Here is a 14,093-nt window from a genome sequence, read left to right as displayed (position 1 = left end):
TAGAATTGTGGTTGTTGCTTATTTTTTACTTCAGCAAGGCTTTTGACAGTACCTTTTAAAAGATTTTCACAGAGAAACTGCTGAAATACAGATGAGATAACAAGACAGTGAGGTATACTGACAAACAGCTGAACTGCCAGGCTCAAAGGTGCAGTGAGTAGTAGCACAAAATCCTTCTGGATTCCAGGCACTGGTGGTGTACTCAGTGGTTGATACTGGAGCCAATACTGTTTAACATCTTTGTTAATGATTTGGAGGGTGGGATGGGAATTTTGTAGATGAAACAGAACTGGGAGGAGTGATTGATACAGCAGATGCTTGTGGTGCCATGGAGAGAGAATCTCAGAGATTACTGAATTATGAAGTTTAACAATGGGAACCATCAAGTCATGTATCTAGAGAAGAATACCCTCCTCCATCTGTACAGGTTGGGGGCCAATTAGCAACAAAGCACTTTGTCAGAAAGAAAACTAAGGCACATGTTGAGCAGCAGAATGCACGAGTCTGCGATATGCCCTCATAGGAAAAAAAAAAAAAAGTGAGTATGAGTAAATAAAAGGCCAGGAGCATCCAGGGCTGCATAAGGAATAGTATCATGAGCAAACTGAGGAAGGTGATTCTTCTGCACTGTTCAGCACTGGTGAGTCCAGTCCAGACACATCTGGACTGCTGGTACAGGCTATGGGGTTCCTGGTACAAGAAAGACATGGACTTACAGGAGTGAGTCCAGCAAAGGGCTGTGAAGATGATGAGATGATGAGGAGACCAAAGCATCCGTCACATGAGTACAGGCTGAGAAAGCAGGGACTGTTTAACTTGGAGGAAAGATAGCTCAAGGGGCTCCTACCAAACTGCACAACATGGCAGAAAAAAAAAAAAAAAAAAAAAAAAAAGAGACAGAACCACTCTTTTCAGTGGTGCCCAGAGACAGGCAAGAGGCAACAAGCACAAATGAGATTCATGAAATTGAGCCTAAATATATGAAACTTTTTTTCTTTTTTTTTTCTCTTTTTTTTTTTTTTTTTCTGTAAGGATAGGCTAACACTGAAACAGATTTTCCACATAAGCAGTACAGTTTTCATTCTTGGAAATATTTAAAACCTGAAAAAAACCTGCTTTAGTTAATCATGCTTTGCGCAGGAAAGGTTAGAATAAACCTTCAGAGGCCCCTTCCAATCTTGACTACTCTGATTCCACAAAGTTCATAATGTTGTTTAAACATCAAGTTTTTCTTTCATATTTCTCAATGTTTCTGAGGCCTTGTTTTGCAAATGTGAAAAAAAAGGATATTTGTCTACATTCAGGTTTTCTTTAAGGCCTGTAGAAATATTTCAAAATGCATACAAAGATCTCTGTAGTCAAAACTAGGTACAGGATGAAAAAAAGATGACATATTTCCAAACACTTGCATAGGTGTAATGATGCTGTATTTCTGTAGGAATACATTGATTCTATTAAGCTTCTCAAGAATGGAAGTGGGGAAAGAGATCATTTTACATGACAAATTTATGTCTTATTTTACTTAATTCAGTGTATTTATAGAATACAAGTTATCTTATATACTACTTGCATCCCAATATCAGTGTAAGTTTAGCAGAAATACAATAGAAAAACAGAGATGATTTTTGTTGCTTTGAAAGCACATGGAAAACATTAGATAATTTATGAGTGATGCTGCTCATTACATACCAGTAAATATACTTCTAGAGACTATGATTATTGACAGCTGCTCAGTGGCAGCAGAAAGCTTTGAAGTTATGAGTTATGCTTCTGAATAGAGATTAAATCCATCAATTTTTTTTTGCAGCTATTCTAGTCTTTCAAATTCATATCAACCTAAAATAGCACCTTTTTCTACCACAGAACAACCTCAACCCTTTTTTTTTTTTTTTTTTTTTAAGGCTATTCTGATCCAAACTAGTCACACTTATTTAAGCCAATTCTGAAATGTTCTCATTATGATATGATCTCTCATTAAGATATCATCTTATGTATTCTCATGTAATGATGAGTCACAGAAGCAGCGTTGCCAAAATGGAGACCTAGCTTTGACCACTAGCTTACAGAGCCTCTCTTCTAAGAGTAATTCATTTGCACTTAAGATGAAATGAATCATCCTCTGGTGATCTTACTGATTATAAAGGCAGTCTGAAATGTCCACCACAGCCTAGGATGACTGATGTGCAGATATAAATTTCATGGATGGCCTCAAGTTGCGCCAGGGGAGATTCAGGTTGGATGTTAGGAATGCTTCTTCTCCAAGAAAGTGGTCAGGCACTGGAACAGGCTACTCAGGGAGGTGGTGGAATCACCGACCCTGGAGGCGTTCAAGAAAAGTTTAGACGTTGTACTGAGGTACAGTGGGTTGTACTGAGGTTTCAGTGGGAAATATTGGCAAAAGGTGGACAGTTGAACTGGATGATCTTGGAGGTCTTTTCCAACCTTGGTGATTCTGATTCTATGATTTATCTCCTCTGCTATGTAAACCATTACCAACAATTTCCCCATGTCAAGATGACAGACAGCTGACACTAACTGTCAAAAAATCAGGAAATGTTTAACTAACTTGAAGTTGTGTCAGTGTGGCATGCAAGTGAAATAATTCAGATGATGTTTAAAGAAACTATACACTGGATATATATATATATATTATATAAATATAAAAGTGAGCCTACTATATTTCAGATCCAAAACTTAAATGAAATCCTTCTCAACTTTTTAATGTTGTCTAAATACAGACAGTGCCAATGCTTACTGTACCAAACTTTTTATTATTTCCAACAAACTTCTGTACAAAAACATCACAGCAGGCAAAGAAATTCAGTTTTTTCAGCAAACAGCACATAACAACTTGCAGAATGCTTTAAAGTTTACATTTTTATTACATAAGTGATGAATATCATTTCGCTGGGCAACATAAAGATTTCATTGCTTGACAAGTGATTGCAGGTAAGCATGTATTAAAATTAGATACCAAAAGTCAACAGAATGATGTGTAATTCATGTTCATTTAACTAACTGAAAGTGACACGAACAAAACAGAATTTCCCCTAATATATATTTGTAAATGCCTCCCCATTAAAAATGGAGCTTGTAAACAGTGACTTTACTACTATAGAATAGTAGTGTGAGCACTGCTTCTGAAAAACAATTAGCAATTTCTAATTCTGTTCCCGATGATAACATAGTGATCTGCTAAAATTGCAGATCCATGAAACGACCTCTACAGTTGCAGTGCTTTCCTGCATTGTTACATGTATAATGCTAACATCTGTGGGTTCTCACGACATCTGAGAAACCTCATATAATTCTGCTCACAAATAAACTCTAACACAATTCTAAAGAACTTATGAAAGTTAATACTTTTTAAGGACAGAGTTGATTGGCTAAATTTGTAACAGTGCAGCTGAGTCTTAGCAGACCAAATGCATCTTCAAACTCTTATGGTTAATATTTTCCAGAAGTGAAAAGCATGAAAATTCCAGTGACAGCACACAACCTCTGATTACGTACAGAATAAACAAATCTGAACCTGTGCACAAGCACTGGAGTTTTCATGCACATATGCAAAGTACACAATTGAACATATTGTCAGAATGTGACCTCTGCAAGAATATGTACAGCAATTGCAGATCACTCAGAGAAGACATTTAATAGAGCACAAGCACTTTGCTGCTTTTGGCAAAATATTTCTATTCCACTTACTGGAGAAAATTGCTAGAAAGTAAGAACAACTGAGTAAGGAAATCAACTCCTTGAAGCATCAATCACATCTAGAAAAACAGTGAAAAGCAGTGAGCTGAAACATATCCGTGCTGATTCTGAATCAGCTGATGAATATTACCATCAAGGAAATTGACCGAGTGCCTAGGAACAGCTCAGGTCTTGAAAATTCTTTGTATCATCCCTAGTCTAATTAGACCAATTTGAGACTAGGGAAGTCTACTCTACAAAAGAGTGTTCTCCTTTATTCAACTTTGTATTAGCAAAAATAATAGAAGAGCTGTCTCTAACAGATAATGTTTGCCATTATGTGTTTACACCGCAAAACCTTCTCTTTTAAAGACATCAGCATTTTCCCTTACCTTTCTAAATCTAATAAAATTAATCAGAGTTTTCAGAATTCTGCAATGGTCTTGAAATACACTTTATATTTATTTATATAATATCTGAAAACGTATTAATTTTCCCAGTGGTGGAAAAGAACAGTCTAAACATATTAAGAGAAGCAAAGTGACCTCTTTACAATACATTTTTGGATGTTGGCCAGCACATAACCCTTAAAATTAGATAGATCTCCACTAGTTACTGGAAAAACAACATATTTAATGAAGCTGATGAACATTCAGGTATTCTCCTATACCTACAATTTTACTTTCTCTTTTATTAACTTTTTCCTCCTTTGAAGTTCATCTCCTATGGTAACTTTGACATTTCAGTTTATCTGATTTCCATTTTATCTTCCAGAGAAGGCATTTAAGAATTAAAATGCACAGATAAACTGTTTCAGCTAAAGTATCTAAGTAAAAAAGTATTTTAAAGGTCAAAAGATAAAGGCTAGCATATAAACTTAGGCTGCATTATATATAGTCAGTTGGGTAATGACTACAGGTTCATATATTTTAGCAATGTGAAGAAAATGGTTATGTAAATACACACAAGTATTAACATCAAACTGTATTAAATTATGTAAACATACACATCTTCTGTGGTCAATACAAACATCTAAGTCATCTCAGGACACTACTGCAGCATAGCTCGGATTTGTTTGGAAGTAGATTCATCATTCAGGTGTTTTGTAGTGAACCTAGAAATTACAAATTAGAACAGTATTTAACAAAACAAGCAGGGATTTTAAAAGCCTAAAAAACTCATTGGCTGTTTTTGAAATCAATGTGGTTCATTTACACAAAGATGCATATATATTCCTTTGCTCATTGATCACTGGAATTTAATTACTAAATGTCTGCTGCTCTTCATTTTCTAAATATGCCTTACATGAAATTATTCTTTGTTAATAGGTTGAGAACTGAGGCTACACCCTGGCCTCGAGCCAACAATCATAGCAATGTCAGTGCAGCAAGATTTAAAATGACAGTTTAAAAGAGAGGTCTGCAGTCAAATGCAGTGTCTGTGATTTGGTAGGAAACTGAAGTCAAATCATCTTATTTCAACAACAGCACTTGATTCTGCAGAATTCTCTTTCTTTCAGTTAAATCCTCAAAAGAAATACAATACATGAGATGACATGGGAAATAAGGTAAAAACTACTAAAAGGATTTAAGAACCTAAATTGAATTTTGACAAAACCTGAAAGCTTAATGTTAAGAATCTGTCTTAAAGGTCCTGTACTTTTGTACCTTATGACATAAAGTGTTTCCTGTTTTTTTTTTTAAACCAGAAGTCTGTTTGGTGCACAGCCGCACATTTAGGAATATCCTAGGAGGAATAAAGAGCTTTCAGCCTGTTTCTTCCATTTAAGCCCAACCATATTCTTCACTGTGTACGTTGGTAGGGAAATCAATCATCGTACAAGCTCAAAAGACATCTGATAGCTGTAGGATTTAACTCCACATCAATTTCAATTCAAAAGATATGATAAGCAAAAGCAGAGATGGTCGTGGCAATACTTCTTGCTCTATCCAAACACTCAACAGCTAAAAAATTCAACACAGCTGTAAAAAATTTGGTACTATGACTCCTTTCTGAGTTTCAGAGAAGTCACATCATTGTGTCTTGTTTTCCAAAACAGCACTTTTAACTCTCAGCTACAGGACTCACATTTGGGTAGCTGTCTTCAAGTTGTATCATTAAGCAAAATTAAAATAGAATGGTTTACTTGATCCAAATGAAAGAAAAAAAGGGGAGTATAAATAGTATGAGAAATTAAGCAATTAAATGAACTTCTACTATCTCTGTCATTCATAGAGATTATGACTTCCAGTATCAATAATCATTGCCTACAGAAGTGAAATGGAACAGAGACGAAGAATATAACTTAAGAAAACCTCATGTGATAAAGCCAAACCTGAAATGACAGTTTTTTTAACAGAACAAGATTATAAGGTTAAAAAGTCTTAAAATTTTTTTAAAAATTAGGAGGAAAAAAATTAAGGCTGAATCAAACAGTGACTCCATACATACCTGAGAGCATTCAGAAGTCCTTCCACAGTGTCAGGTGGTTGTTCCTTTAAAACTTTTATGCATCCCTTCATCTGGGAACAGAAGCATGCCACTACTGAACAATAATACATGAATTGCACTAGCTGAAAACAAGGAAAACTTTCACCAAAGATAGGCAGCCTCTTTTTCCTACTGAAATGTTAATGCTGCTTTATATGAAACAATGAATGTGTATCTTATCTAAAATGATGTTCAATTAAAAAATTAAAATATAATTAAAATTAAAACATAATCTTCTTTAAAAAGCATGTGCAGATACTAAATTATAAATGAAACGTATATATTTTAATTCACACACAATTTCCCCACATGCAACTTAAAAAAACATTCAACAACAACTGATAAACACAAAAAGAATACCCAGGATTTTAAGAGACAGTTCCCTGTCACTCCCAGGAACTGTAAGAAGAAATGTTTCAACTCTGACTTTTATATTTATATTTGTACACAAGGAATACATTTTCAGTATTTAGTCTCCAGTTGTAAATAGTGATAGCTTACAGTTTGTTTCATAACTAGTAGTTTCTAGCTTCATCTGATATGAGAAGTCCCTGATGCTGATTTTAAACACCACAGTGAAAGAACATCTGCTTGAGAGTACAAAAATCAGGCTGAAAACACTGTCCAAATTTACATCAGAAAAAATGAAGCAGAGAAAGCAGACAGAACTCATCTGATCCAGTCTACAGAATTCATATGTAGTTCACAGAGAGGAATAATAAATTCCTCCAACCTATTCAGAATATAACTTCAGATGTAGTTAATCATGCTCTGGAAGTACTCTTTTCTTCCATTGCTAGGTATACACCTAGTACTTATCCAGAAGCCAGTCTGGGTGAAACTCAAAAACTCAGTGCACAGTATGCAATAGCAGTGTATGTTCAGATCAGGCAAACTCAAAGCGGAGAAAAATTCAAATTCAATTCCACTTTTGTTAGAATCAGGATCCTTAAAACAGCCAAAAAAGAGAAGCTCTTGGACATCTAAGCTAGGTGCCTGTAGTCAACAGCTTGAAATAGTTTTGAAAAAGTAAGGAAAGGTTAATTTGTACCACTGTCCCTGAACTCTTAAAATGGACTCCAATAAGTGATTGGCTTGGAAAACAGAATTGTTTATTGCAGTAACACAAATGCATCTACTGATTTTTTATTTTTTATTTTTTTTTTAAGAGAATAATCCCCAAACTAATTAAACTGATTAATATTTGAGACCGTTTACTCATTAAAAAAAACCAACAACTAAGTTTCTACCTTTCATTTACATTAACTATAAGGTTATAAGGCTTTTGGTTAAATGTGAGAACCAAAAGTGCACACACTATATAAAGGACTGTGAAAATTTTTACTTCTGCTGTCTCTGTAGAGAGACTGCATTAGCAGTCAGGAAGTCTGCATTCAATTCCCAGGCTCTATCTGCTGCGTGACCTTCAGCAAATCAATTCACCTCTTTCTGACATATCTTTCCCTCTGTTAAGCAGAGTCAAAAAAGGGATGTGGTAAAATAGTGTTATCTGCAGATAAAAAAATGCTAACAAAGAGTGAAGCACAGTAATATTTATATACATCTATTTATATATTTTCTTTAGAAGTAGGCTGTTTTGTAAAGGGAAGGACTAACCATGAATTACAGATTATTTCTGTTGAAAGATGTGCCCTATGAGATTTAAAAACATGCAGCACAAAAAGAGTACTTTTTTGTGTGTGTGTGCTTGCAATATCTCAGATGAAAATATAAGGTTGATTCTGCTGTGACTGGTCATGCCAAAACTAAAACTGAAGGCTCATTATTAGCATTACAACAGTAGGAGTTCAGTTCTCTTACTTTAGATCTCAGGCTAAGCACAGACAATATAGAATAGCTGCTTATTTACAACAGAGCTAGAACCAAAAATGAGCATTTCAGCATAAAGAGATTACATGATAAATAAAAACTTATGACTACAGAACTTATTCAAGAGTAGCTGTATCACAGAATTATTACAGTGTAACCATACAGCTGGCAGAAAAGCAGAAATAAAGACAAATGAGTATCTATGTCTGAGAGAAAATACAAATACTTATTTTGATTTCAAACAAGCTGATATATGAAAGCAAACAGGTGAAGATAAATTCTATGTTTTGCTACTCAAAAGTTATTAAAATGGTTTATAAAAATTCGTAAGTCTGTGCTGGAAAAAAATCCATATACTGGTGTTCTCAAACCTACGTGACACTAAGAAAAGTCATTCTTACATCAATCTTTGATGTCTTTGAGAAAGCTCCCACAGGATGAACATGATCATACAGTATGATAACTCCCACCATTACCCTCATGCAGAACATAAGAGTCTCTTCACTGGTGAATCTACTCCTGTACTCTCTGAAAAATAACAGGAAAAAAAAAAATAATGTCTTGACTGTTATTAACTGGACAGTTTTGCAAACCAGGTTACGAAGGAACAAAACCTAAACATTGTACTTAAAAGTACTTAAAAGAAAAATCTTTGCAAAATTTTAAAGATCTTTAAATTGCGTAAGTCCCTGTCAATTTCCAAAGCAGGTTAGAAAGCAAATAGATATCTAAATCTGTTTTACCAAACATTCCCAGTTCATAACCTTGTTTCCATGAGGCCAGCAACTTTTGCCGAAGTGTTTCATGGCTGATAAAATATGATAAGAGACTCATCGTACTTCTGCTTCTTCTTAGAAACACAACATATGGGACCGCACAGGCAAACTATTTTTTTTTTGCTTAAATTCTTACTTTGAAACAAGTAACATTTAGGCAGAATCTAATTTCAGCAGCTTTTAAGTATAGGCCTTCACCTGGGTTCATAATTACTGATACCTCTTTTCAAAGTACATAGGCAACTTCAACAACCCAGGTTTACCAGACATCTAAAAAGTAGAAGTATATTGTATGGGAATGGATTGAACCCATTCCAAAGAGTTTCTCTTCGACTTTTCAACTGCAAAATAAGAATATGGATGATACAGTTAAGACAATCCTTATTACAGCTCTTTTACCTAAAACTATCACAAAGAAGTGAATTAAATGTAATAGAGAGAAGCACAATGCCTGAAAAATGGCAAGTACCACTGTTACAAAACAAATACCATTTAAGTAGATAGTTCATAGACTTGTCTACTGTTATTCACTATTTTCAATATAAAATGTTATTTAAAGTAAAATTAAAATTTCCTAAAGCTGTACTGTACTACCTCACAGCTTACAATGACTTCAGATTTCATTCTCTGATTTAGAGCTATAAATACAGCACCATAACATGACCAGATTTAAAGGCTATAGAAATTTAGATGTGAAAGTGTCTGATTATCTCACAATTAAAACTAAATATTGGAGAATAAACTCAATTTTCTCCTCTGGAGACAACTCACAATTTACTGTTTCTCTACTTATGCAAAAAAAAAAAAAAAAAAAAAAAAAAAAGAGCATACACATACGGGTATTTTCAGTGACTCATACTAAGATGTCACAGGATTTTGAGATGATTCCCATCTACTATATGCATATCTGTACCAAAATCTAGCCCCTAAGCATGGTAATAATTTTGCAAGATGGGCAAGAGACAGTAGTTGCCCTATAGTTCTGGTTAGATGAGACAGATACCAAAGCCTATGAAAGATTATACTCGTATGTTAACCTTCATTGAATACCCTCCCTAATAAAATTCAGCACTGATTTGTGAAAAAATATCTAAGGTGGTTAAAATAGGAGGCAAAATTTTCTAAAAACAGATTGTGCTTTGTTCATTACTGTGACTGCAACTGAAGGCAAGCAGGAAATCATTTGGACAAAAAAAAAACAACTATTCCAGATGGAAATAAATAAACACTGTAAAAATTGTCACATACAACAGAAACAAGATTTAAGATAAAACTTACGGTGTTTCCAACATGACTTTACATACACTAGCCATAGTACTTAAGCAGTCTGTTGTATTTTCAATTGGCAATGTTTTGTTCTAGAAGAGTTAAAAAAGAGTCGTCATTGAGTAGATCATCTTGTAAAATTAAAATTAAGAATGTCTGTGTGTTTTGCCCTTTTCTCTCCCATTACTTACTTCTGATACAAAATGTGTAGTTGCATTACTGAGTGTCTTCAGCATTGGTGTTGCTTCTGCATAAAACAGGGACATCCTATTCGCCATTTCATTGTTGACTTCATTCTCGATGTCTAGCTGAGAAAAACATGAAAAAAAATTGTTAGTTAAACTCTTAAAATCTTGACAGCAGCAAGAAAAAGATACAGAGCGCGTTCACGTCAGGAAGCAGATTGCTGAATGAATAGTTCCAGCCTAATCACTTTATCCAGACTGCTGCTTAACTCTCACTGTGAAGCTGAGAATATGACAGCTAACAAAAAAAAACAAAACAAAACAAAAAAAACCCAAAAACTAACACTACCACAAATGGTATAGGTATACACAAAATGATAGGTTTCAGCATTAAGAGCAGATCAGACCTTATTTACTTACATGCATGTTGTTAATCCTGTTGCGACTTATTGTGCGCCTATAATAACTGAAGTCATTCTGAATTGCTGGGTTTCTCATCTTAGTGAAAGAAAACAGAAAATAATCAGTTTTGATTCAAAATATATGGAAAAAAAATAGCATGCAGTAAAAGATTTTAACCTTAAGTTCATCAAAACGAAGAGTAAAATGTAAGATTTCTGCAAACTCTTTAGCCAGAGCCTGTTCCCGTTCCAGGTGTTGAGTTGGAGTATAAGGTGGGCATGTCAAAGATTCCAGTAAGCTCTGCAAGGCCTTTTCTAAAAACAAAATATTTTTTTTCAGTCCATATTAAGGTAAGACTTTACATAAGTATTTAAATACTTGTTAGAAGAGAAGGAAGGCTAAGAATATGCACAGTCCTAACAAGAATCCCCTTCGCTTCTATTCTAAGGTGAGAAATTAATTAAAGGAATTTCTTACTAAGTTTTGTTAAACTTTCTGCCATTTTCTCTCCATTCTGTATCAACGAACTCTTTTCCATTATGTCCCTTTTTCCCATCTAATAACCTTTATCTCGGAACCCTACCAAAAATTCTATGGAGAAAGCATTTCTCCTATATTCAAATATTCTGCTCTCTCTTTTTCATCTTCCTGAATTAGCCATCAACACAGTACAGAGATTGTTCTGGCATCTTAGTTACAGAAAGTGTACTCTTAGGCACCGACAGAAAGGCAGTTCAGCTCCTGTGGCTATAATTACTAACATTACTCAAAAACTGATAGGCATAGCAAGACTTTATAGAAGAATTTTTGTCACAGGGAACTTTCATAGAATCATAGAATCACCAAGGTTGGAAAAGACCTAAAAGATCATCCAGTCCAACCGTTCACCTATTCCCAATAGCTCCCACTAAACCATGTCCCTCAACACAACATCCAGCCTTTCTTTGAACACCCCCAGGCTCGGTGACTCCACCACCTCCCTGGGCAGTCCGTTCCAGTGCCTGACCACCCTTTCTGAGAAGTAATACTTCCTCATGTCCAGCCTGAATCTCCCCTGCCGTAGCTTGAATCCATTCCCTCTACTTGATAGAAACATTTTTTTGCACAAAGATTGTCATCCAGAGTCTTAATTCAAGGCTTAATTACATCATTTTTTGAGGGCAGCATGGATGGTTAACTCAGTTTAAAATGTGCCCAGCTTTGCATTTTCACCCTGCAAAAGAGTATCGATATCCTCCTGTCCTTGTTATCCCCCTTTCTTTTTATTTAAAAGCAAATCTCAAAATATTTTTGTCTTCATTCATTTTAAAACTCTGTTCTCTATGAGAATTCAAATTAAAAAATGTAAACCACATCAGTACAACAAACATCAATGAAGTGTTGAACGGTGGGAGGCATCAGATAAAAACTTTACAGTCACAATTGCATTCTCTGTGCTCTATTTAGGTAATATACAGTTTAGGTGGCAAGCCAACAAACTTTAAATAATTTTTAAACCAAAAGAAGATAAAATAAGCTGCACTGAGAAACGTGACTGAAAGCAAATGTCTGTTAAGATCAAAGAGTCAAAACAAAAGCCATTTAAAATCAGTGGAAAAAGAAATTTCATATTTCTTTAAAGTAACTGAATAAAACAGACGTGTTAAACGAGGGCTCACCTAATCGCAGTGAAAATTCATAAAAGCGCTTCAGCCTCACGACCAGAGGACACACTGAATTCCATGCTTTTTCTTGCAACTGGATATCATTGGGGTTTTGTATTGCCTGAAATGAAAATTCCACTATAAAGAACTGTGAATTACAAACAGCAAGTAACAGGTGATTTGGAAATTGTCCAGTACAGTATTTCAGAAAGTAAGTATTGTAAAACATAGGACAATTATAAGAATTAACATCGTGTGTGAAAGTTATTAAGTCTAAAAAATACCATTCTTTTCCTTCTTCCCTTTAGCATAACTTAAAAAATACTCATTCTAATCCAACACTGACATGCAGGAATCTTTGAATAAAAACATACTGCAAAAGCATCAGTAGTATAAGTACTGTATGCAGAAATAAACAGCTTTTTACAATTATTATGTATATTATATGTAGGTAAGAGCTCAAACTAAAAGTAAATTTGAGGCTGACAGGGAAAGGTTTGGTCAGCTGAGACAAACTGTAAGTTACAATTCAGAATTGTACCTCAAAACTAGTTTCACAGTGTAAGATACGTGCAAAATTGATATAAAATTCCAATTTACTGTATTTCAATATCTCACTTACATAGAGTAGCTATTTCCAGTATTTTTTCCTATGAGTTTCGGACATTTGAGTATTATTTCTTAAGTATTAGTTCTTGACTGTAACTTTAGCCATAAGGTATATGAAATGAGGTATATGAAACTGTCTCAAAGTGAAAAATAAATATTAATTGATTGCTAGTAGTAGACCCAAAAGAAGTTCCAACAGCCATCATTTAATAATTTAACATTACAGCTTATCATGTTGCACTGAATCCGTAAGTTTTCAAAACAGAATTATAAAGATTCTCATACAGCTCCATAGAATGTGCCTGGATACAGAAGAGAACACACTGTTCTGTTCAGTTTTTCTTCTACAGCTTTCCCATTAGCTTGAACAAACATACATCTCTAATTTCTTGTCCAGCTCCTTTGTAAGCCTGAAGATCTGCAAGCATACTTTCTGAGTCTTGTAAAACTGCACTGATCTGATTCCATACTTCTCTTTCTCCATCTGTGGGCTGGGCATCTAAGAAACATAAAAGTAAAATGTGTAAGACAGAATGTAGCTGCAATACTGATGGCAAGATTATTCAGTTTACGTTATATCACTTGAACTTTTGCATTGTCTTTTTTTTTTTTTTTTTTAAATGATACAGTTATACAGTTATTCTGCACTGCCATTCAGCTATTAAAGTTTTTCCATTGTTTTGGTAATCTCTGGCTCAGAAATCTCAGCATCATAAGGCAGTGTAATTAGAAAAGAGGATAGAGTCTTGGTCCTTCAGTAAAAAGGCACCTCACTCACGAGCTCCAAAGATCAGTTATAAAGGATCGCTTACTTTCCTTGCAGCTTGGGGATAAAATCAAGCCTTTCAGTGGATGGTGCAGTAGAATATTATGCCACGTCACCCTTCCTCCAGGCTTCCCAGAGTATTTTTCTCCTTCTATGCAACGTAAGTACAGTACTACACAAAAATAAACATTTTCCTTTTGAATGGCAGACACCATTCCCAATACTTGAATAGCAGCTCTATTTAAGCCACTTCTATCAATCATTACTTTGTTTTCAGGGTGGGAGTGGAGTGATATGTAGACCTTCTATATTCAGAGTAATGACGTTTTGAAGGAAATCAAAATGCGCACGCGTGTATCAGGTCCTGCACCTTCGGGCTTGGGGCAATCTCAAACTTCAGTAGAGACTGCAGGATGGATTGAGAGCAGCCCTG

At 34.9% G+C, this 14,093-nt stretch overlaps 1 protein-coding gene across 13 annotated transcripts in view; it reads right to left on the bottom strand.

Moving 5' to 3' along the window:
- Positions 1–2,751: 2,751 nt before the first annotated feature.
- Positions 2,752–14,093, bottom strand: part of CYRIA (CYFIP related Rac1 interactor A) — a 425,736-nt gene continuing 414,394 nt past the window's right edge. For 9 of the 13 annotated variants that reach the window (XM_052664803.1, XM_052664974.1, XM_052664897.1 and 6 more), the window contains 9 exons: positions 13,272–13,393; positions 12,301–12,406; positions 10,820–10,956; positions 10,661–10,738; positions 10,247–10,363; positions 10,068–10,147; positions 8,415–8,541; positions 6,145–6,266; positions 2,752–4,807 (listed from right to left, as the gene is read on the bottom strand). In XM_052664803.1, coding sequence (XP_052520763.1) covers positions 4,744–4,807; positions 6,145–6,266; positions 8,415–8,541; positions 10,068–10,147; positions 10,247–10,363; positions 10,661–10,738; positions 10,820–10,956; positions 12,301–12,406; positions 13,272–13,393 — 953 coding nt within the window. In that variant the 3' untranslated portion in view covers positions 2,752–4,743. Of the gene's footprint in view, positions 4,808–6,144; positions 6,267–8,414; positions 8,542–10,067; positions 10,148–10,246; positions 10,364–10,660; positions 10,739–10,819; positions 10,957–12,300; positions 12,407–13,271; positions 13,394–14,093 lie in introns of those variants that run through there. The other 4 variants (XM_052665147.1, XM_052665056.1, XM_052665329.1 and 1 more) reach the window with 3 other exon arrangements.

This window comes from Tympanuchus pallidicinctus, unplaced genomic scaffold, assembly GCF_026119805.1.
Source record: "Tympanuchus pallidicinctus isolate F22 unplaced genomic scaffold, pur_lepc_1.0 scaffold1, whole genome shotgun sequence".
In the NCBI taxonomy this organism is placed as follows: Eukaryota; Metazoa; Chordata; class Aves; order Galliformes; family Phasianidae; genus Tympanuchus; species Tympanuchus pallidicinctus.
Note: the sequence above shows the minus strand (reverse complement) of the source record. Positions and strands in the feature narration are given on the sequence as shown.